The 25,100-nt window shown below is 37.2% G+C and overlaps 2 protein-coding genes across 3 annotated transcripts in view; both read right to left on the reverse strand.

The window, feature by feature from the left end:
• Positions 1-25,100, reverse strand: part of METTL25 (methyltransferase like 25) — a 104,364-nt gene that overhangs the window by 2,785 nt on the left and 76,479 nt on the right. For both annotated transcript variants that reach the window (XM_061204648.1, XM_061204647.1), the window contains exon 9: positions 18,200-18,293. In XM_061204648.1, the coding sequence (XP_061060631.1) occupies positions 18,200-18,293 (94 nt within the window). The remainder of the gene's footprint in view (positions 1-18,199; positions 18,294-25,100) is intronic.
• LOC133101174 (probable hydrolase PNKD) lies at positions 7,383-7,969 on the reverse strand. The gene has a single exon (XM_061205849.1). The coding sequence runs from the start codon at positions 7,967-7,969 to the stop codon at positions 7,541-7,543; it is 429 nt and encodes a 142-aa protein (XP_061061832.1). The 3' UTR covers positions 7,383-7,540.

A 25,100-nucleotide genomic window follows, 5' to 3' on the forward strand; every position in this document is an offset into this window, starting at 1 on the left:
AGGTGTCTGAAAAGCTCTAAGAATATTCATGAAGCAAGTCAATATAATTAAATTCTTTCATTTAAATCTTCTGTACCAATATAGGTTATTCAGTATATCATAAGTAAAACCACCAATAACAACCTATTAACTTTGTTTGATTTCAACAAGTAGTGATGAAATACTTACTTTCACTTGTTTCTATGCTTGGGGTGCACAGTAGGTAGGAGCTCAATAAACAGTTCTTGAACAAAATTAAAATTTAAACAATATATCTAAAACTATATATCCTAAAGAATAACTCAAAGGCAAAAGGAATACAGTAAGGACATATAGTCATATTTAAGGTAATTTCTTCTAACATCCACTTAACAAATCCATCAACAGGCATTACTTTCTGTTTTTTCTCTAAAACATATGACACCCATAGTACACTGAACCTTTGCGGTTAGTAGGCCACTTTCTAGATCATTTACATGTTTCTCTTCCCACCAGTTGAGCTTTATGCCTACTGAATTAATTGTATTTGTTCCTAAACTTGTTATTCCAGTTATATTATTATAATATGACATGAATAAATATTACAAAACCAATGAGATATAAATGCAAAAGGAAAAGTTGTTTCTCTATAAGTTGAATGCCTCTGTGAAAGGCCTGATAAAGGAAAGTCACCAGAAGAAATTGCTGTCAAATTATATGTGGTCAAAACAAATGAAAGACTGAATAAAAAGAATCCAAAATCTGAAAGGATTTGTATTCAGATTTCCTTGAAAATAACTAAATATTTTTTCAAAGCCCCTATTATTTTTCTATTACATGAAATTTCTTTTGAATTCAAAAAATACAAAAGGGTAGGTAACAGTGACAAGTAAAGCTTTGTCTCATCCAATTTCTAGTGTAGCTTTCCCGAAAAGATCTCCCCTTTGGTATAGAACCCAAGCAGATTATGGCCTTCTCTCCAACCCTTTTTAAAATTTTGCCCATCTTTGAATCAAATGAGTACCTCCTGGACCAAATTTTTGCAGTAGAGTATATTGGACTAGATCTAGGTCTGCACTTCAAGCCAGCAAAAACTCTCATCTCAAAAAAATTGTGTATGTGTTTGAATTATAGCCTTTAGTCTTCACTTCTGTCCTGTCATGTGAGATCAGCAGTTACAGTACAACTCAGAACTCACAATCTTTTTTCAATCCTGCCTCATCAGCATACTGCTTCCTACAAACATGGTTTTTCAATGTGATTCCTTGGGTTCTCCAATATTCTGTCTCCCCTTTATGTCAAACTGAGAAGCACCACCCTGGTCATCAATTGCATTTGTTCCAAACTAGGAATTGTTGATTTTTTTCCTCAGGATATGCTACTTTAAAGAACTATATTGTTGGTTTTGTTGGTGATCTGTAACCCTGGGCAATTTCTCTTGGCATCTTTCTGCATCCCTCTTTACCTTCACTGTACTTCATAATGCACATGGTTTGAGATTTAATATGCTTTTTGATTTTGTCAAAAAAGGAGTTTGTGTTTCTATTTCTCTTTTTGTTGCTTTTGTGTAATTCTGAAGAGAAAAAGTGAGAACATCACCTTTACTTTCCTATTTAAAAAAAAAGTGGAAGTCTTTTGCTTTACTTTGAGTAATCCAAAGCTGGATACTGTAAACTATGCATTACAGGTATGATTGATGGACAGAAGTTAAGGTAGAAATCCAACTAGTAAAACTATATGCAAAGCTGTGTGCAAAAACCATAACAAAATAAATGGCCTTGTTCTTATACCAAAAGTTTGGTGGATATAATTATATTAATATGTTTCTAAGTGAAAAATTCAGTGTTTAAGATATGATTTCATGCTTTAATCAACTTTTTCAATCAAATGCTCAACCATCAGCCTCATAAGATTAGATCAGAGAATCTATGGAAATTTTATGAAGACATTGTTTTTTAATTCTAATATCAATTTGTAACATATGTATATTCATGCTCTTATTTTACAGATGACATTATTGAGTGTTAAATCCAGTAAGAGCCAAGATAGGGCAAACATCCTAGAGATAAAGGAGGCGTCAGAATTGAGGAAGTGCCTGAGTGTAGATCATACTTAGGCAAGGACATACATGGAAACTTATAAGATGAAGTGCACATTGAATGGCAGCTGGGAGTTCTGGTCATGAATTCCATTGCTCCCTGCTGCCCATCTCCTAGACTCCAGAAAAAGGGATTAATATTAGTTAAGCTGTATAACAGGGCCCTAGCTCAGTGAGCTGTCATTTAGGTTCAGGGAGATATCCAGTCCTAAAGAGAAACTGGGTGAGAGACAGTAAATGAGCAGTCATGATGAGGAGCTTTAGGTTTTTTCCCTTACTTTTCTTACAATTTTTTTGACATTTTAACTCCAATACAGCTTACGTGTTAGATCAGCGGTCCCCAACCTTTTTGGCACCAGGGACCGGTTTCAGGGAAGGCAATTTTTCCACGGATGGGAAGGGGGGTCGGTGGGGGGGTGGATGGTTCAGGCGGTAATGCGAGCGATGGGTTAGGTGGTAATGAGAGAGATGGGGAGCGATGGGGAGCGGCAGATGAAGCTTCGCTGGCTCGTCCGCCACTCACCTCCTGCTGTGCGGCCGGGTTCCTAACAGGCCGCGGACCTATACCGGTCCTCGGCCCGAGGGTTGGGGACCCCTGTGTTAGTATATGTCCTACGATTCAACACACTTCAAATACTTGATCAACTTCATCCTGTCTGCAAAAGCTTCAAGAATCAAAGTTCTGGATATAAGCATCTCTTCTTTAAATGCTTCAGTAAGATTCATCATTCCTTGAGTTTCTTCTGCCTTTATTTCAAACCTCAATTCTTCAATCTGCTTTAGAAGTACATTTATTTTGTCTGTTGGCAAGCACAGAGTTTTCTCTTTATTCTTCCTCGTAGGCTTATTTGTCTGATGAACACTAGTTTTAGAAAAATGCTAAGCATTCTTCTTGAGCTCAATGTCTGTTAATAAATTATATGAATATGACAAAAAGGAGCATTGGCTCTACAGTTAGACAGACTGCATTGGAATCCTTCCTCCCCAATTTCCTAGATTTGAGCTTTAAGAAATCCACTTAACCTATGTCTCAATTTCCTTACCTATAAAATGAGGATAACTATTCATTTCATAAAGTCATCCTTAGCATTCAGTGAGATAATATAAACAAAGCTTTTAGCACAATGTTTGGCACAAAACAAAGGTTCAATAAACATTAGCTTTGCTCACATTATTTTTAAAAAATAAACATATTTTAGAAGTTTTAGATTTACAGATATTTTGAAGATAACAGAGTTTAGATATACCCTATATCCAGTTTCCCCTATTATTAACACCTTACAATACAGTTATTTGTTATAGTAAATGAACCAATAATGATATATTACTATTAGCTAAAGTTTACATTTCATCCAGATTTTCTCACTTTTTACCTAATATCCTTTTTCAGTTCCAGGATCCCATCCAGTTTACTACATTGTATCTAGTCCTATTGGTTGTGACAGTTTTTCAGACTCGCCTTTTCTTTTCTTTTTTTAAAATTTTTATTGGAGTATAGTTGACTCACAAGACTTGCCTTGTTTTTGATGACCTTGACAGTATTGAGGAGTACTAGTCAAGCATTGTGTAGGATATTCCTTCACTGGGATTTGTCAGATGTTTTCCTCATAATTAGACTGGGGCTATGGGTTTTGAGAGGAAGACTACAGAAGTAAAGTATGATATTCCTCACATCATATTAAGGGTACGTACTATCAATATGATTTATCACTGTAGATACTGACCTTGAGTACTTGGCTGAGATAGTATTTGTCAGGTTTCTTCACTGTAATGTTCCTCCTTTTCCCCTTTCCACATTGTATGCTTTGGAAGAAAGTCACAACTTGCAGCCCACACTTAAGGAGTGAGGAGTTATGCTTAAGGAGTGAGGGTGCAATATCCAAATAAATTATTTAGAATTCTTTTCCATGGAAGATTTGTCTCTTCTCTTGCATTTATTTATTAAAATCATCTTTTTATAGATCTATATAAGGGGGCCCAGGTACGCAAAGGTGGACCATACTTCAACTGCATGGGGAATGGGTCGTATGATTGGATGAGAGATACATAGTTGTTCGGAGATTCTCCCCACACACTACCTGATCAGAAGATAGGTTAGCAATTGACCTTATTTTCACCAGTAGATGGTACGACTGAGGCTGCTGATATACCCTTGGCTAGAACTCAAGGTAGGTGGATGTGGTACCAAATTGAGAATGCAAAGGAAAACTTCTTAAAGGAAATTAAAAGTGCTACTCTAGTGAACATATGAATGATATGAAAACAAAAGTCTTATTGCTGATACTGAGAAAGTTGTAGTGGTCTGGATAGAAGATCAAACCAGCCACAACATTCCCTTAAGCCAAAGTCTAATCCAGAGCAAGGCCCTAACTTTCTTCAATTCTATGAAGGCTGGGAGAGGTGAGGAAGCTGCAGAAGAAATTTGAAGCTAGCAGAGGTGGGTTCATGAGGTTTAAGGAAAGAAGCTGTCTCTGTAACATAAGAGTGCAAGGTGAAGCAGCAAGTATTGATGTAGAAGCTATAGTAAGTTATCCAGAAGATCTAGTTAAGATAATTAAAGAAGGTGGCTACATTAAACAACAGATTTTCAATGTAGATGAAACTGCCTTATATTGGAAGAAGACGCCATTTAGGACTTTCATAGCTAAAGAGGAGAAGTCAATGCCTGGCTTCAAAGCTTCAAAGAACAGGCTGAAATCTCTTGTCAGTTAGGGGCTAATACAGCTGGTGACTTTAGGTTGAAGCTGACCTCATTTACCATTCCAAAAATCCTAGGGCCCTTAAGAATTATGCTAAATCTACTCTGCTTGTGCTCTATAAATGGAACAACAAAGCCTGGATGATAGCACATCTGTTTACAACATGGTTCACTGAATATTTTAAGACTATTGTTGAGACCTACTGCTCAGAAAAGAAGATTCTTTCCAAAATATTACTGCTCATTGGCAATGCACCTCAAGAGCTCTCATGGAGATGCACAATGAGATTAAAATGCTGTTTTTATGCTGCTAACACAATATCCATTCTGCAGCCCATGGATCAAGCAGTAATTTTGACTTTCAAGTCTTATTTAAGAAATACATTTTGTAAGGCTATAGCTGCCATAAATAGTGATTCATCTGATGGATCTGGGCAAAGTAAATTGAAAACATCCTGGAAAGTATTCACTATTCTAGATGTAAGAACATTCATGATTCATGGGAGGATGTCAAAATAACAACATTGACAGGAGTTTGGAGGAAGCTGATTCCAACTCTCATAGATGACTTTGAGGGGTTCAAAACTTCAGTGGAGGAAGTAACTGCAGATGTGGCAGAAACAGCAAGAGAACAAGAATTAGAAGTGGAGCCTGAAGATGTGACTGAATTGCTGCAACCTCACGATAAAGCTTTCACAGGTGAGGAGTTGCTTCTTACAGAGGAGCAAAGAAAGTGGTTTCTTGAGATGGGATCTACTCCTGGTGAAGATGCTGTGAAGACTGCTGAGATGACAACAAAGGATTTAGAATATTACATAAACTTAGTTTATAAAGTAGCAGCAGAGTTTGAGAGGATTGACTCCAATTTTGCAAGACATTCTGCTGTGGGGAAAATGCTATCCAACAGCATTGCCTGCTACAGAGAAAATGTGAAAGGTCAATCTGTGGGTCAAACTTCACTGTTGCCGTATTTTAAGGAATGGCCACTGCCACTCCAGCCTTCAGCAGCCACCACCCTGCTCAGTCAGCACCACCGACATAGAGGCAAGACTCTGCACCAGCAAAAAGACTAGGACTTGCTGAAGGCTCAGATGATGGTCAGCAGTTTTCAGCAATAAAGTATTTTTATTTATTTATTTTTTGAATTTTTGAATTTTATTTTTTTATACAGCAGATTCTTATTAGTTATCTATTTTATACATACTAGTGTATACATGACAATCCCAATCTCCCAATTCATCCCACCACCACCCCTGCCACTTTCCCCCCTTGGTGTCCATACATTTGTTCTCTATATCTGTGTCTCTATTTCTGCCCTGCAAACCGGTTCTTCTGTACCATTTTTCTAGGTTCCACATATATGTGTTAATATACGATATTTGTTTTTCTTTCTGATTTACTTCACTCTGTATGACAGTCTCCAGATTCATCCACGTCTCTACAAATGACCCAATTTCGTTCCTTTTTATGGCTGAGTAATATTCCACTGTATATATGTACCACATCTTCTTTATCCATTCGTCTGTCGATGGGACACTTAGGTTGCTTCCATGTCCGGGCTATTGTAAATAGTGCTGCAATGAACATTGGGGTGCATGTGTCTTCTTGAATTATGGTTTTCTCTGGGTATATGCCCAGTAGTGGGATTGCTGGGTCATATGGTAATTCTATTTTTAGTTTTTTTTTGTTTTTTTTTTTTATTCATAGCTTTTTTTTTTTAAACATCTTTATTGAAGTATAATTGCTTTACAATGGTGTGTTAGTTTCTGCTTTGTAACAAAGTGAATCAGTTATACATATACATATGTTCCCATATCTCTTCCCTCTTGCATCTCCCTCCCTCCCACCCTCCCTATCCCACCCCTCTAGGTGGTCACAAAGCACCGAGCTGATCTCCCTGTGCTATGTGGCTGCTTCCCACTAGCTATCTATTTTACATTTGGTAGTGTATATATGTCCATGACACTCTCTCACCCTGTCACATCTCACCCCTCCCCCTCCCCATATCCTCAAGTCCATTCTCTAGTAGGTCTGTGTCTTTATTCCCGTCTTGCCACTAGGTTCTTCATGACCTTTTTTTTTTTCCCTTAGATTCCATATATATGTGTTAGCATACTGTATTTGTTTTTCTCTTTCTGACTTACTTCACTCTGCATGACAGACTCTAACTCCATCCACCTCATTACAAATACCTCCATTTCACTTCTTTTTACGGCTGAGTAATATTCCATTGTATATGTGTGCCACATCTTCTTTATCCATTCATCCGATGATGGACACTTAGGTTGCTTCCATGTCCTGGCTATTGTAAATAGAGCTGCAATGAACATTTTGGTACATGACTCTTTTTGAATTATGGTTTTCTCAGGGTATATGCCCAGTACTGGGATTGCTGGGTCGTATGGTAGTTCTATTTTTAGTTTTTTAAGGAACCTCCATACTGTTCTCCATAGTGGCTGTATCAATTTACATTCCCACCAACAGTGCAAGAGTGTTCCCTTTTCTCCACACCCTCTCCAGCATTTATTGTTTCTAGATTTTTTGATGATGGCCATTCTGACCGGTGTGAGATGATACCTCATTGTAGTTTTTTTTTTTTTTTTCCCCTTTCCACTCAAACACTCAGTAACTTCATTTCCCTTTGGCTGGTTTCTCAGGAGGGGATGGGGCTGGCAGCAGCCTGGGCTTCATGCGCCCTCTGGTGGGCCTCAGAGGCAAAGACCAGAAAGGACTTGACAGTCTGGAGGCCACAATCAATACAGTCTAGGGGAGGGTTGCAGTGTTCCTCACCACTGCACCCCGGAACCAGCTTCAGGAGTTGGGGCATGATGGGAGGAGGCCCTGAACCTCTGGCTCTCATACTCGCCCGTGTTGGATGCCCGCATGTTCTGCAGAGCCTTCATCTGCTTCAAACGGTCCTTGTCCACTTCCCGCTTGGTAAGGATGAAGAGGAGGATACCACAGGGGAAGCCGATGGCCCAGGCTAGTCCCACAGCTTTCATTGGGTTCTTGCCCCTCTTTCTGGGAATGTATTCCAGTTCAGGGGATAAGGGCTCAGGCTCCTCCTTGCACTCTGGGGAGCTGTGGCTTTGCAGTGCCCGGGTCCTGTTCTGAGAAGCCTTGTTAGCTGTGGCTCCTGAGAGAATCCCCCGGAGGATGCAGGCATTTCTCACCCCCCGGCCCTTCAGCGCCGTAGCAGCTACCACCGCCGCCATGTTCAGATCCCACCCTCATTGTAGTTTTGATTTGCATTTCTCTAATGATTAATGATGTTGAGCATTCTTTCATGTGTCTGTTGGCAATCTGTGTATCTTCTTTGGAGAAATGTCTGTTTAGGTCTTCTGCCCATTTTTGATTTGGGTTGTTTGTTTTTTTGTTATTGAGCTGCATGAGCTGCTTGTAAATCTTGGAGATTAATCCTTTGTCAGTTGCTTCATTTGCAAATATTTTCTCCCATTCTGAGGGTTGTCTTTTGGTCTTGTTTATAGTTTCCTTTGCTGTGCAAAAGCTTTTAAGTTTCATGAGGTCCCATTTGTTTATTTGTGTTTTTATATCCATTTCTCTAGGAGCTGGGTCAAAAAGGATCTTGCTGTGATTTATGTCATAGAGTGTTCTGCCTATGTTTTCCTCTAAGAGTTTGATAGTGTCTGGCCTTACACTTAGGTCTTTAATCCATTTTGAGTTTATTTTTGTGTATGGTGTCAGGGAGTGTTCTAATTTCATACTTTTACATGTACCTGTCCAATTTTCCCAGCACCACTTATTGAAGAGGCTGTCTTTTCTCCACTGTATATGCTGGCCTCCTTTATCAAAGATAAGGTGACCATATGTGCGTGGGCTTATCTCTGGGCTTTCTATCCTGTTCCATTGATCTATATTTCTGTTTTTGTGCCAGTACCAAACTGTCTTGATTACTGTAGCTTTGTAATATAGTCTGAAGTCAGGGAGCCTGATTCCTCCAGCTCCATTTTTCGTTCTCAAGATTGCTTTGGCTATTCGGGGTCTTTTGTGTTTCCATACAAATTGTGAAATTTTTTGTTCTAGTTCTGTGAAAAATGCCAGTGGTAGTTTGATAGGGATTGCATTGAATCTATAGATTGCTTTGGGTAGTAGAGTCATTTTCACAATGTTGATTCTTCCAATCCAAGAACATGGTATATCTCTCCATCTATTTGTATCATCTTTAATTTCTTTCATCAGTGTCCTATAATTTTCTGCATACAGGTCTTTTGTCTCCTTAGGTAGGTTTATTCCTAGATATTTTATTCTTTTTGTTGCAATGGTAAACGGGAGTGTTTTCTTAATTTCACTTTCAGATTTTTCATCATTAGTATATAGGAATGCAAGAGATTTCTGTGCATTAATTTTGTATCCTGCTACTTTACCAAATTCATGGATTAGCTCTAGTAGTTTTCTCGTAGCATCTTCAGGATTCTCTATGTATAGTATCGTGTCATCTGCAAACAGTGACAGCTTTACTTCTTCTTTTCCGATTTGGATTCCTTTTATTTCTTTTTCTTCTCTGATTGCTGTGGCTAACACTTCCAAAACTATGTTGAATAATAGTGGTGAGAGTGGGCAACCTTATCTTGTTCCTGATCTTAGTGGAAATGGTTTCAGTTTTTCACCATTGAGGACAATGTTGGCTGTGGGTTTGTCATATATGGCCTTTATTATGTTGAGGAAAGTTCCCTCTATGCCTACTTTCTGCAGGGCTTTTATCATAAATGGGTGTTGAATTTTGTCGAAAGCTTTCTCTGCATCTATTGAGATGATCATATGGTTTTTCTCCTTCAATTTGTTAATATGATGTATCACGTTGATTGATTTGCGTATATTGAAGAATCCTTGCATTCCTGGAATAAACCCCACTTGATCATGGTGTATAATCCTTTTAATGTGCTGTTGGATTCTGTTTGCTAGTATTTTGTTGAAGATTTTTGCATCTATGTTCATCAGTGATATTGGCCTGTAGTTTTCTTTCTTTGTGACATCTTTGTCTGGTTTTGGTATCAGGGTGATGGTGGCCTCGTAGAATGAGTTGGGGAGTGCTCCTCCCTCTGCAATATTTTGGAAGAGTTTGAGAAGGATAGGTGTTAGCTCTTCTCTAAATGTTTGATAGAATTCGCCTGTGAAGCCATCTGGTCCTGGGCTTTTGTTTGTTGGAAGATTTTTAATCACAGTTTCAATTTCAGTGCTTGTGATTGGTCTGTTCATATTTTCTATTTCTTCCTGGTTCAGTCTCGGCAGGTTGTGCATTTCTAAGAATCTGTCCATTTCTTCCAGGTTGTCCATTTTATTGGCATAGAGTTGCTTGTAGTAATCTCTCATGATCGTTTGTATTTCTGCAGTGTCAGTGGTTACTGCTCCTTTCTCATTTCTAATTCTATTGATTTGAGTCTTCTCCCTTTTTCTCTTGATGAGTCTGGCTAATGGTTTATCAATTTTGTTTATCTTCTCAAAGAACCAGCTTTTAGTTTCATTGATTTTTGCTATTGTTTCCTTCATTTCTTTTTCATTTATTTCTGATCTGATCTTTATGATTTCTTTCCTTCTGCTAGCTTTGGGGTTTTTTTGCTCTTTTTTCTCTAATTGCTTTAGGTGCAAGGTTAGGTTGTTTATTCGAGATGTTTCCTGTTTCTTGATGTAGGCTTGTATTGCTATAAACTTCCCTCTTAGAACTGCTTTTGCTGCATCCCATAGGTTTTGGGTCGTCGTGTCTCCATTGTCATTTGTTTCTAGGTATTTTTTGATTTCTCCTTTGATTTCTTCAGTGATCACTTCGTTATTAAGTAGTGTATTGTGTAGCCTCCATGTGTTTGTATTTTTTACAGATCTTTTCCTGTAATTGATATCTAGTCTCATAGCGTTGTGGTCGGAAAAGATACTTGATACGATTTCAATTTTCTTAAATTTACCAAGGCTTGATTTGTGACCCAAGATATGATCTATCCTGGAGAATGTTCCATGAGCACTTGAGAAGAATGTGTATTCTGTTGTTTTTGGGTGGAATGTCCTATAAATATCAATTAAGTCCATCTTGTTTAATGTATCATTTAAAGCTTGTGTTTCCTTATTTATTTTCATTTTGGATGATCTGTCCATTGGTGAAAGTGGGGTGTTAAAGTCCCCTACTATGATTGTGTTACTGTCGATTTCCCCTTTTATGGCTGTTAGTATTTTCCTTATGTATTGAGGTGCTATGTTGGGTGCATAAATATTTACAATTGTTATACCTTCCTCTTGGATCGATCCCTTGATCATTACACAGTGTCCTTCTTTGCCTCTTGTAATAGTCTTTATTTTGAAGTCTATTTTGTCTGATATGAGAATTGCTACTCCAGCTTTCTTTTGATTTCCATTTGCATGGAATATCTTTTTCCATCCCCTCACTTTCAGTCTGTATGTGTCTCTAGGTCTGAAGTGGGTCTCTTGTAGACAGCATATATACGGGTCTTGTTTTTGTATCCATTCAGCCAGTCTGTGTCTTTTGGTGGGAGCATTTAATCCATTTACATTTAAGGTAATTATCGATATGTATGTTCCTATTCCCATTTTCTTAAATATTTTGGGTTTGTTATTGTAGGTGTTTTCCTTCTCTTGTGTTTCTTGCCTAGAGAAGTTCCTTTAGCATTTGTTGTAAAGCTGATTTGGTGGTGCTGAACTCTCTCACCTTTTGCTTGTCTGTAAAGGTTTTAATTTCTCCATCAAATCTGAATGAGATCCTTGCTGGGTAGAGTAACCTTGGTTGTAGGTTTTTCTCCTTCATCACTTTAAGTATATCCTGCCACTCCCTTCTGGCTTGCAGAGTTTCTGCTAAAAGATCAGCTGTTAACCTTATGGGGATTCCCTCGTGTGTTGTTGTTTTTCCCTTGCTGTTTTTAATATGTTTTCTTTGTATTTAATTTTTGATAGTTTTATTAATATGTGTCTTGGTGTGTTTCTCCTTGGATTTATCCTGTATGGGACTTTCTGTGCTTCCTGGACTTGATTAACTATTTCCTTTCCCATATTAGGGAAGTTTTCAACTATAATCTCTTCAAATATTTTCTCAGTCCCTTTCTTTTTCTCTTCTTCTTCTGGGACCCCTATAATTCGAATGTTGGTGCGTTTAATGTTGTCCCAGAGGTCTCTGAGACTGTCCTCAGTTCTTTTCATTCTTTTTTCTTTATTCTGGTCTGCAGTAGTTATTTCCACTATTTTATCTTCCAGGTCACTTATCCATTCTTCTGCTTCAGTTATTCTGCTATTGATCCCGTCTAGAGTATTTTTAATATCATTTATTGTGTTTTTCATCGTTGCTTGGTTCCTCTTTAGTTCTTCTACGTCCTTGTTAAATGTTTCTTGCATTTTGTCTATTCTATTTCCAAGATTTTGGATCATCTTTACTATCATTATTCTGAATTCTTTTTCAGGTGGACTGCCTATTTCCTCTTCATTTGTTAGGTCTGGTGTGTTTTGACCCTGCTCCTTCATCTGCTGTGTGTTTTTTTGTCTTCTCATTTTGCTTATCTTACTGTGTTTGGGGTCTCCTTTTCACAGGCTGCAGGTTCGTAAGTTCCCGTTTTTTTTGGTATCTGTCCCCAGTGGCAAAGGTTGGTTCAGTGGGTTGTGTAGGCTTCCTGGTGGAGGGGACTAGTGCCTGTGTTCTGGTGGATGAGGTTGGATCTTGTCTTTCTGGTGGGCACGTCCACGTCTGGTGGTGTGTTTTGGGGTGTCTGTGGCCTTATTATGATTTTAGGCAGCCTCCCTGCTAATGGATGGGGCTGTGTTCCTGTCTTGCTAGTTGTTTGGCATAGGGTGTCCAGCACTGTAGCTTGCTGGTCGTTGAGTGAAGTTGGGTCTTGGTGTTGAGATGGAGATCTCTGAGAGATTTTCGCCATTTGGTATTACGTGGAGCTGGGAGGTCTCTTGTGGAACAGTGTCCTGTAGTTGGCTCTCCCACCTCAGAGGCACAGCCCTGATGCCTGGCTGGAGCACCAAGAGCCTTTCATCCACACGGCTCCAAACTCCGGAACTCCACACTCCACAGGCCCTCCTTTCCACCTGCTGCCTCTCCCCTTCCCTGCAGATCCTCGATCTGGACTGGAGGGAGAACCAGGAGGTGGTGCCGGGCTCCGTCCCTACTGCTTCCCCGTGAGGACCAGTGCACATACGTCCTCTCGCTGCCTCTGCTCTTGGAGGGGCAGCCTGCAACACAAAAGGGGTGTGTGGGTGTGGGTGTGTGGGAGGTTTTCCAGGGCCACCAGCTGGTCCCAGCTGGCGGCCCCCACCCTACACACACCCCTTCGGGCACTGAGCCCCCCTCTCAGTTGAGCACCACCCTGGGTGGGGCTTGCCCCGGGCGCAGTCTCAAGTTGCCGCTGCCAAGCGCTGCTGCCGCCGCTGCTTATTTTTAGTTTTTTAAGGACCCTCCACACCGTTCTCCATAGTGGCTGTATCAATTTACATTCCCACCAACAGTGCAAGAGGGTAGCAATAAAATATTTTTTATTAAGGCATGTACATTATTTTTTTAGACATAATGCTACTGCACACATAATAGACTAAAGTACAGTGTAAACATAATTTCTATATGCACTGGGAAACCAAAAAATTCACGTGACTCGCTTTATTACGATATTTACTTTATTGCAGTGCTCTGGAACTGAACCCACAGTCTGAGGTATGCCTGTGTTATTACAGTGGTTGTAAAAAGCAGCAGGAACTTACTTATGGGAATAATGCACATGTTCTTTGCATATCACCAAAGATGACAGGCTTCCTATATATTTAAACTGTATCAGGAATTCGCTGTTTCTTTAGGGTCAGATGACCTCATTTAACGTAGATCATTTCTGGATACAGTCAGTCCTCCATATCCATAGATGTGGAACCCACAAATACAGAGGGCTGACTGTACTATACCATTTTATATAAGGTACTTGAGCATCCTTGGGTTTTGTTATCAGTGGGGGGTTCTGGAACCAATTCCCCACGGATACCGAGGGACCACTGAATATTACTACATGGAAGTTTATGAGCTCCTTGTATTTTTTGTTGCCCTCCCACTTGTATTGAAACCACCAAGTGATTATGATTACTACTAATTAATCTTTGATCTAATGTCCAAAGATCAGTTTATTTGGTCTCTCCACATGTGCCTAGTCCTTTGGCCTCATCTCTCACCACTGTCTCCTCTACTTGCTTTATCCTCCAGCTGTGCTGAGTCCAGAATCATGTTTCTTACTCTCTGTGGTTTTGCCCAAGCAATTCCCCCCACCACACACATCTGAAGTTCCTTGCTCCCTACCTTCCCACCTTGTTTGCTTAATGAACTCCTATGCATCCTTCAAGACCAAGCTAAGGCATCAATGTCCTCTGAGAAACCTTACAGGCAGAGTGAGTCACTCCAAGCGTACATACTTTATATATGTCTAATGTTGTAAGTTCATGCCATAATTACTTGTTTTCTTTTCTCATGGGTTATGTCTTAATTATCTTTGTAGCTCCAGAGTTTCCACTCTTCTTGGCACATGGGAGATTCTTCAAACTGTTTGCTGGTGAATAACTAAATGATTTTGGTCTAAAAAGTTTTGCTTTTGCTGGCCTGTTTTAGAGAAATATTTAAGGATAATTTTCTGAATTATCCTCTATCCCTTCCACTAAGGTTCTAGCTTAGTGATTTTCAACTTTGTCCATTCAACAGCACACACCCCACTCCCATTAAATCACCAGTTTTATTGTCTATTTCATTCTCAATATCTGAGAGTAATATTTATTTGAATATTCATCATACGTATACAGCACACAAACACACATACATGCAAGCTCTAGAACATAAGCTCCTTTTATTTTCCCTTCTTATGGACAAATGCTCCAGCTCGTTCTTTGTCTAGCAAGCAATAGTAGTTTTGCTGCTTTTAAAATCTGATGCTTTAAAAATTTACGGATGTGTGTGTGTGTGTACGCTCATGCATCCGTGTGTGTGCAGTACATGCATGTGGAAGGAGAAAGAGAGAAAATTAATACAAAAGAAGAAAAAAATGCTGTGGACCATGAATATGAAACCCTGAATACAATTTTAAAGGTTTTCTGAAATTTGGTGAGATACCAAAGTTTGGGACAGAAGATAAAATTTACAAATACCTAATTTTTTTAAGGACTAGGTAAAGTTAATCACTAGGATTTTGTTATTTTAGACAACTGTAAAGTTCTATTAAAATATTTTACAAAGAAGTAATTGAACTTTACTCAATTACAAAGAATATTACTGTAAAATTTCATTCTAAGCAGTCCATCTATTATAAACAGTATACTTGCTGATATAAGGTAGCTGATGTTCTGCCACAATTTATTGTTTTCAGTGGCTTGGCTTTACTGTGAAATCTAAACACTCTTCTTAAACAGAACTGTATCTTATGCAGGGGTGAAACAATATCACCCTTAAATGGTTAAGGCTATAAAAAATTAAAAATCAAGGAGGGGATCATTTTGATAAAAAGTCTTCAAAATATAAGAACAGAATCACTGCTTTTCCCCACTTCCCCACTCTATGTTTCTTGGTGTAACATGGCATTTTAAGATAATATGGGGTCTATAATGGGAATGTTAATGGAATCACTAAAATGACAAATGCTTGAAGACAGCGGATCTTAACTGGGGGTGATTTTGACCCCCAGGACATTTGTGGCAATGTCTGGAGATTTTTTTAAAATTTATTTATTTTGGATTGTTACAATTAGGGTGCTACTGCGGACACCTAGTGGGTAGAGGTCAAAGATGTTAAACATCCTCCAACGCACAGGATAGTTCTCCACAATAAAGAATTATCCAAATGTGCTGAGTTTGACAAAATCCTGCTCTGAGAGGAAATGTCCAATGCTGTCTGTCACAACTGACTACAGGACTTATGGATTGATATTTTAAGCTGTGTATGAACCACTTATATATCCAGCACATGCTGTTCTGGTCTTTGGAATGATGATTTGTCTGGGAATGTTGTTTTTCTTCATGTTGACATGATTTCTTGTGACTAAGAAAGTATCAGAGCACGTTAGGGGATTTCTAGGCACTTCACTTGCTTACATAGTTTTGAATATGAAGAGATGTGCTTTGAGAGATCAGAAACACATCAGTGGTATTCACCACACTTTCAATTATATATAAAAGTTTGTTAATAAATGATTATAAATTTAGTCAAAGATCTTTTAAACACTTTGGTATATCTAATACTTTAAATTTAAGTGGTTTTGATACTTTTTAGTAATTAGAATCTCGTGAAAATTAATTTCATTTTTTAAATAAAACTATTCATAAATCTCTTCTTATTGTGTTTGTGGTCAAAACCTTCATTTTAGCACTGATATTTCATAATGTGGGAGAAAAATAATAGGATTTTGTATTATATCAGAAATATAAGCTTGGTTTTAATAACTTATCCTATTTCCAACCACTCTGGCCTGACAGACACAACTCTCAATTCCTCTTGTTTAACATAAAAACAAACAAAAAACCTCTCAAAACACGTACTCATCTATTTGCTTCCTCCCACCCCACTACCTTTGAAATGCCTTATTAGGTTCTGTACTTTCCTCCCCTTCCAGCTTGGGTTTCTTGTTCCTTTTCTTTTCCTCACCCATTTTATTCAACATATTTATCTTTCAATGAACTTAAATAGTTTTAAGAGAAAAATCAGCAGGGCACTATTAATTGTCTTTACTAACTAATAAAGGTAATCATTTAAGACTGATATTTTATGGTGATACTTATCTACATTAGTCTTTTTCCTTTTGTTTTTAATTTCACTTCTCAATACAGTGGTGGCTGACAGTGGAGGTTCTGATGTAAGTTGAATCTGCATTCAAGTTCCAGCTCTGCCACTTGCTCTTCAACTCTGAGAAAATGACTTGCCTTTTTGTAAGCCTCTCTTTCTAGATCATTACATTGGGAATAATAATAGTATCTTACTCTTTTAGTGAAGAGTAAATGCAATAATGTTATGATGTCTTTAGCATAATAACTATAACATAGTAAGTGCTTAGTAAATATTAGCTATTATTAATATTCTAATCAGTAATATAATAAGCATATTAAGAAACATTTACTATGGTTATTATTAGAGACAAACCTGGGAAGAGAAAGCCATCACGAAAAATAAGTAACATTCTTTCTGGATTTTTACAGTTTGGTTTTTGACAAAGGATAATACATTTTTAGTTTAAGTAAAAACTTAGCTCTATATTTGTAAGAATTATGCTTAGGTTTGTGTTCTTGATAGTAAATGTAAGACGTGGAATTGAGACATGAAGTAAATATATGCACTAATAAAGACTAATTGGAAGGAAGACCAGTCTGATTAAAAATATTTTAAAAAAACAGAAATAAAATAACTAAGATATACTGTCTATTCTTATTTATTTATGCAAGACTAGAAGGATCTTCATTTTGGTGACTAAATAAAAATGTTTATAGGAGTCATATCAATTGTATTATTATAAGCAGTACATATACAAAGATAAGAATCATAAAAACTAGTATTATTTAGTTAGCACTTACTATGTACATTTTATTGAGCATTTTATGTCTATTACCGACCTCATTTAATTTTTCTTAAATCCTATGAATTAGAAATGCTTTTTCAGAGCTATTTTACAGAGGAGGAAACTTATTAGTACCAGTCTAATTGCTTTAAGTAATAAAGCAACTGGGGAGTAAATGGATAACTGGTACAATAAACAATAATACCCTCTAGCTTTGATATAACTTAACCATATCTGTGTAATTTTTCTCTTTCAAGAAGAAACCTTAACCACCTTAATCACCATTCCTTAACCAACTATTTTATGCTTTATTTCAATTTATAATCAATTCAAAATACACAAGTGATCCAGATTCAACTTAATATTTTAGTTAATAACTCATTTGAATCATGTTGAGTTATTTTTTTCTCAGTGTTAGACTATTTATTACCACTAGTCCATCAACTTACCTTTTGTGGCTTAACAATATGTTCTCAATTATTACCTTGGGCTTTCTATGACATTACCACTTTCCAGGATTCTCCCATTCAAAGGGTTTTTGAATTTAAGATTTTAAATTTTAATGCGTTATACAGCCTTTAAATACACGCAGTTTAAAATTAAAACCATCGTCTCCTGCTGTACTTACAATTCCCATTTGTTCTTGCTTTTTAAGTCTATTTTGATTTGAAAATTGGCACATTTTTACCTGAATAAACCTGAAAGGGGAATCACTCTGGAGGTGTACAACAGTAAACTATCCGTATAATATTGACAGAAAAGGTGAACTGGAATAAAGGTAACTGAAGTTTGGCTTCAATATAATTTAGATGTTTTTCATGAATAAGAGAAAAGTAGAGGGCAAATAATTTTGTATTATCTCAATTCATAACCCTATAGAAGTTCTCTTGTTTCTTATAAAACAATGGGTAATCATATACTGACCTTGGACTCATCTAATCCAAGCTTCTTTAGAGACTTTCTGACATAATCCAGAAAGGAAGAGGATTTGGAATAAATTTTACCAACATGCCGATCACTGCAAAACAAAATTGAATCACTCTTTAGTTTTTCCAATTTAAATTATAGATGATTTTAAATTCAGTCATGAAATATTTTTAAATACCTTCTGTGCATATGGCGCAAGCTCCACATGTGATAATAATGTAGTAATATTTTTGTGAACACTTTTAGTTTACATATTATAAAAATATTCGGGATCTGCTTTTGAGAATTCCTTCAACATACAACAGTGGAAGACAATATCATGAAGACAATACTATGAGAAAGAAGTTGTAAACTTAGTATTAAAAAAGCCTCATTTTTAAAGGGAACTATAGGTATTTCGAAAGGTTCCATTGTGCTACAAAGCACATTTTCACTTTACTGGCTCAACATTACAGTGCACATTTCACGGCAACACCTGCCATAGTGGTGACATCCAACAGCCATGCAAAAAGAACTTCAATGCCAGCCACTGAACAAGCACCATATGCTGCTGAGTTGGGTCTGACTTGATCTCATTTATGCCCTGCAGATTTTCATTACAGTATAAACAAAATATGAGATGGTTTTAAATTTAAATAATGCAATGCTGGACTATCACATCTCACAATTTTGGTTGCATTTAGGTATAATGTAAAAATCAAGAGAATAAAAAATTTACCACCTCCAAGTATCAAAAACAATGAATAAAAGCTCATTTACTCTTGGCAGTATAAATATTAATCCCTATGCTTCGTCAGACATGAAGCTCTATCAATTCTTCCATTGAAATATACCTCAAATAAATAACTTCAGCTCCACTTCTAGACGGCCACTTCAATTACACTTGTTATTACCTCATGTCCTAATTATTACAGCTACTTCCTAATTAAAGCTGATGTTTGTCCCTTCATTCCTGCCTACATTGTCACGCTATCTTGTTAGAAGAGCATTTCCATTTACCACTTTCCTGCTCAAAAAACTGCTTTGAAATAATAGTCATTTGAAAAGGTATAGGTTCCAGGAAACAGAAATTATATTTTTTATTAGTTTTTGTGTAATTCTCAGATCCTACACATTTATATGTAAGAGATATCATATAATCGATATGGACATCTTATGTATCACAGTATATTGAATTGATAAACTGTGTAGCCAGAAAAAGAAAAAAAGCCATTTAATATTAACTTCCTGCTCCTCATCTTAACAGGTTTTTAAACTTTTATTATTATTTTTTAATCCAGAGGGGCAAGCAATTCCTTCCCATGAGATAGTGATTTTGGTTCTTATTTTATACCATCTATCACCACCTAGTGGAGTAGCTTAAGAGAGAAAGCAGAGCACAGTAGATAAGAATGTAGCTTCCAGTCTGTCTCTATCACCTACTAGCTCCCTGTTTATAAAAACGGGATATTAATAGTACCAATTTCGTAAAGTCACTGTGAGGATGAAATTAGGTAACACATGTAAGGTGCTCAGAACTGTGCCACCATGTGAGTTGTTTTCTTTGCTATCATGATTGTTGTTTTTATCATGATTGGAATTATCATTTGGATTTTTCTTCAATTACAAAGTTAAAAGAGCCAGAGTGAGAAGCTCACAGGAAAGTGCTAACCATTGTAAGCTGAAGACAGTAGACAGTATAAGTGTAGGTGGTATCGACTTGTTTCCTGGGTTTTGTATTTCAGATTGCTTGAAAATAAGAGAAACATTTAAAATTTTAATTTGCCTTCGTCTTACTTTTTCTTTTCAGAATATACTACCCTTTTTCTGTTACAAAATCTCACAACATGATTATGAGATTACTTTTAGTGTATTAAGCAATAATTTGCTACATAAGGCTTGTCCCTTAAATCCTCTGTTGAGGTATACTATTTTGGACCTGTTTTTAGCAGCAACCAGTAAGGGAGAAAAATATCATCCAAATAGAATTAGAAAGGTGATTATCTGATCATGTTACTTCTCTTTAAATTCCTCCAGAATTTCCCATGACTCTTAGAATTAAGATCTAAATGCTTAACATAGAATATAACAAGCCTTGTACCACCTGGTCCATTCTGACAACCTCTCTAACACTCCTAGGACACTGCCTCTCCATTCACAATGACAGTCTTTCTAGTATCTTGAACACATCATGCTTTTGTCTATAAACACTATTTGTGTTACACTTCACCCCTGATCTTTTTGCCTAGGGAATCCCAAACTCATCCTTTCAGATCCTATCTTAAATGTTGCTTCCTTAGGAAAGTCTTCTCTGGCCTCCCAGATGAAGTTAGGCTCCTGACACAGAACTTTTCCTTCACATGCTTACTCTCTTTTGTTTCTCTGAGTGTCTTTATTTTAAGTCAGTGGACTCCAAAGAGGGGTGAACATACCCCAAGGGAAAGAGAATATTAGAATTTTAATTTCTATTTCTATTTATCTTTACCTTTTTAATTTCAATTTTTCAGTTTATTTAAAAATCTATACAATAGACTAGTAGAAAGACACATATATCACTTATAAATAATTAAGTATTCATTTTGGGGGTGTATGCTTGAGAATGTTTATTGACAGAGGTGTGAAATTTAAAAATATGTTTGAGATCACTGCTCTGAGCAGCTGGAGAGCAGAGTTTCCACCTGCTTTGCTCATGACCATATCCCCTGTGCCTAGCGTAGACGCTCCAATATAGCAGGATCTCAATAAATGGATTAAATAATTAAATAAATATCTCTTGCAGCTTCTAGAAACAAAAACATCTAGTCAGACTATAACATGAAATGCGTTAATACAGTAAATAGATCTATTTGCTAATCAAGTAGAGTTAGGAAGGCAGGCTTAACTATACAAATAAACAAGTGTGATTTAAAATATATATAGAGAGAACTACTGAACAAATATATAAGGAATAGTGCAATGTAAACAAAACAAATAATAACTGTTAATATTTATTTCATGTTTACGATGTGCCAGGGCTCTTAAGTCCTTTGCTGCATTTACTTATTTAATCCTTCCTACTACTCCATGTGGTAGGTCCCACTATTATTCCCATTTTAAAGATGGTGAAACTAAAGAACAGAGAGGTTAAGTAAACTGCCCACAGTTTGAATTCAGGAAGTCTGGCTTCAGAATCTGGGATATTAACTACTATTAAAAATTAACTCCGGCACTGTTCGTCAACAGGATTTATACTCGATATTGTTAAACTTTAGATGAAGAATGTCTACCTCTGTGTTATAGACAAAGAGAAGTAGGCAGACTCCATGTGAACGCAAGACTGAAATAAGTTTGATTCCTTGCTCTACCACGTATTTACCGCTTAAAAACCTCTCTTTGCCTCTCCTTGTTCAGCAGTAGAAGGCTGAAGATAAGAGAGTCTATGTATGCACCATGCTTGGCTCAGTGTCTGACAAACACTCAATGAATGGAGGTCATTTTCCTGTTATTGTGCTGGGTTCTAGGGGTAGAATCATCCACAGTTTATAAAGGAAGACAGGTGAACAAATGCTATAATTCAATGTGATAAGCACAAGATGGTGCTCAGACTAGAGCACAGAGTAGGGAGTGCTTTAGCTGCTGGAATTGACTAGGGTAAGCTTTCTTAGAGGAGGAATTAAGTTTCAAAATGTCTCAGTTTCCAACAGTACTGCGAACAGCAATATTGATAAAACAAATGATTAAATTATAAAAGTAACATACTAAAATTAGGCCAACACATAAAATATAGAAATAGGTTACAACAATTTTTTTTTAAACTGTCCTCCTTAAGGACTCCAAAGAGGTACTTTAAAGGGTTACAATTTTCCATAAAATATGAAAAGAATAATTGCATCAGAAATAAGTCCTTTCCTAAAATTTATTAAATTTATTTGGTTCTATGTAAGACTGTATTTGAAAATGGAGTGCTATTGTTAAAAAATTCAGAAAAAACGGTTTTATTACTTTCACGGTATAGAAGAAGGGAAGTACCAATAAGTCCATTTTGGTTTAAGAAAAAAAAAGTATATTTTACAGGAAACAGAATGTCAATTTAAATATTATTACCAAAGCAACACAAGATTTAGTATAATGAATCAGGCTTTTAGAACTTTTGGAGGTAAAAGGTTACTTTTGCAGGACATGGCACTAATCTCTATAAAGTCTGGGTGTCTTACAAATCAACCTTCTTAAAAATAATAGCTGTAAAGAGAGTTTATGATGTAGAATGCAGTCTGCTCTTTTGCAGCTACAAGAAAGAGAATATTTCACTCATCAGACTTTAGAAGGGTCTATAGTTTTAAGGATAAATACTGCAATTCTAGTAATTAAGAAATGAGAAAAAAAGAGGCAGGTGCAAAAAAAATCTCAAAACTTACCTATATAGTAAGTAAAAGCACAGAATAGGACTGTTAACAAATGGAATATGGGGCAATCCCATTTTTAATTTTTAGTAAGTGCCTATTGCATTTTTCTCATTATTTAACACTAAAGATTTGGAGTCTACCTTTTACTGTTATACATTATGACATCACAGAATCACTGCAGTCTTAATTTTTGCTGACGTGTGTGAAGATAAATAGAAATCCTTCTCTCTGTTAATTAGTTAATATAATTAATATAGTTAATATAATTGCTTTCCGTAAGAAAATGCCTAAGATCAGGGATCTGGATGCCATCTTGTTCTGCCTCCTCTGATGTATCTTCAACTTCTCTTTACTCACTGAGTCTTTACTCTTATCATTGGAAAATGCTCAAGTTTCTCTGTCTGAAAAAACCAAGCAAGCAAACCAAAATCCCCCATGCCAAACAAAACTTCTTTCTGATTCTATATCCTAAAACTGCCTACTATATGGTGGTTGTCACATGACCAAACGATAAAGAGCTGAACGTGAGTTTGCCTGTCCAATCACATAAGTTAGTTCACGTGTCTGGTGTACATTGTCATGTGCACGCATCCTCTACAAGTGGTTGTGCTTTTGTGTATTTTACTATACAGTACTGTATAGAGTACAGTAGTACAGTATCTTCATTACAAGCCCAGGATGTCCAGAAGCAAGTGTAAAAGCAGCGGTGATGTAGCTGGTACTGCTAAGAAGCGCCAAGCGATAATGATGGAAACAAAAGTGAAAATAATCGAGAGAGTGGAGTGACAAGAGGAAGAAGAAGTAACTGAAGAACTGAAGAGATTCACATCGCAGGGAATGGCAAGGGGATTTTCTTTATTTGAGGAGGCACTGTTACCGTTTGAGGCACAGGACCTGAACGTAGAACGGTACACAAAGGTTGCATCAGCCGTTCAGAATGCAATCCATTGCTATAATGTCTTCTAGGACAAGAAGAAAAGAGCTACTACCCAGACATCACTGGATCATTTTTTCAAGAGGGTAGATAGAATTGAATCCAGCAAGGAACCAGAACCTGTGCCATCAACGTCAGGCGTGAGTGAAATTGCAGCTTGCCCTCTGTCTCCTATTGTGATGATCCTTCAGCTCTACCATCTCCCACCTCCTCTCCCTCCTCCAGTCAGTAACTCTTCTTGCCTGTTCACTCGATGCCAGCCCCTGTATGCCAGCTGTTGTACTGTACTACTGTGCTTTTCAAGGTACTGTACAGTAAGAATAACAATGTTTTCTTTATTTTTTGTGTTTGTTTTTTATGTATATTTGTGTGAAAAGTATTATAAGCCTATAATACAGTACTATATAGCCAACTGTGTTAGTTGGGTGCCTAGGCTAACTTTGTTGCAATTACGAACAAATTGGACTTACAAACGCACTCTCGGAACAGAACTCGTTCGTATGTAGGCGACTAACTGTATGGCAATATGAGCTAATGAGAAGCTGATGACAGAGGAGAGAAAGCAGATAAGAAATGTTAGAGAGGAGTGATGGTGGATATCATAGAGATGATAATTTTGAGTAAAGAACTAAAGAAAGAGAGTGAACTAGCCATGTGGATATCTGGTGAGGAGCATTCCAGGCAGAGGACACATTATATGGAAAGGCTCTGGGGTAGAAAGTGTTCCTGGTATTTTCAAGTAATACCAAGGAAAGCAGTACAGACATAAATAAATGGGAAAATAGTAGAAATGAGATCAGAGAGATAATGAGTAGCTCCATCACATAAGGCTTTGTAGGTCATAGTGAAAATATTAGCTTTACTTCCAAGTGAATAAGAAACCATGGGAAGACTGTGAGCAAGATCTCACTTAAAAATATTAACAGGATCACTCTGGCTATTGTGTGGAGAATAGACTCTAGGGGGCAAAAATAGAAGCAGGGAGATCAATTCGGAGGTTATTACAATAATCTACATGAGAGATGATGGTGGCTTTGACCAGGGTGGTGGCCCTGAGGATGGTTAAGAAGTGGCAGAATTTTAGATATATTTAATTAGACAGACTATAAAATTGTTGAAGGACTGGATCCAGGCAGTGTGAGAGAGAGAGGTCAAAGTTATCCTGGCCTGAGCAACTAGAAGAATACGCTTGTCATTAACTGGACTGTAGATTTGAGATTCACCAGCATATAAATGGTAGTGAAAGCCATGAGACATGATGAGATCACCTAGGTGGTAGGAACTGATAGAAAAAAGCACTCCAAAAATGAGAGGTCTGAAAGAGGAAGAAGAGTCAGCAAAATAAACTGAAAAAAAAAAAAAAAAAAAGAAAAAGGTGACTATCTTAAGAGGGACTTTCTCTAGCATATGCGAGAAAGCAAAAAGTGGCAAATTGTGTGAAATACTTATGGCAGGCTCAGTAAGTTGAGGATTGAGAGCTGACCAGGAGATTTAGCCACATGGGGTCATTAGTGCCCCTGAAAAGGGGAGTTTGACAGAGTGATGGAAGTAAGGTCTGATTGGAATTCAAGTGAAATGGGAAAGAAATTGGCAGCACTTTCAA

Source organism: Eubalaena glacialis, chromosome 11, assembly GCF_028564815.1.
Source record: "Eubalaena glacialis isolate mEubGla1 chromosome 11, mEubGla1.1.hap2.+ XY, whole genome shotgun sequence".
Taxonomy (NCBI): Eukaryota; Metazoa; Chordata; class Mammalia; order Artiodactyla; family Balaenidae; genus Eubalaena; species Eubalaena glacialis.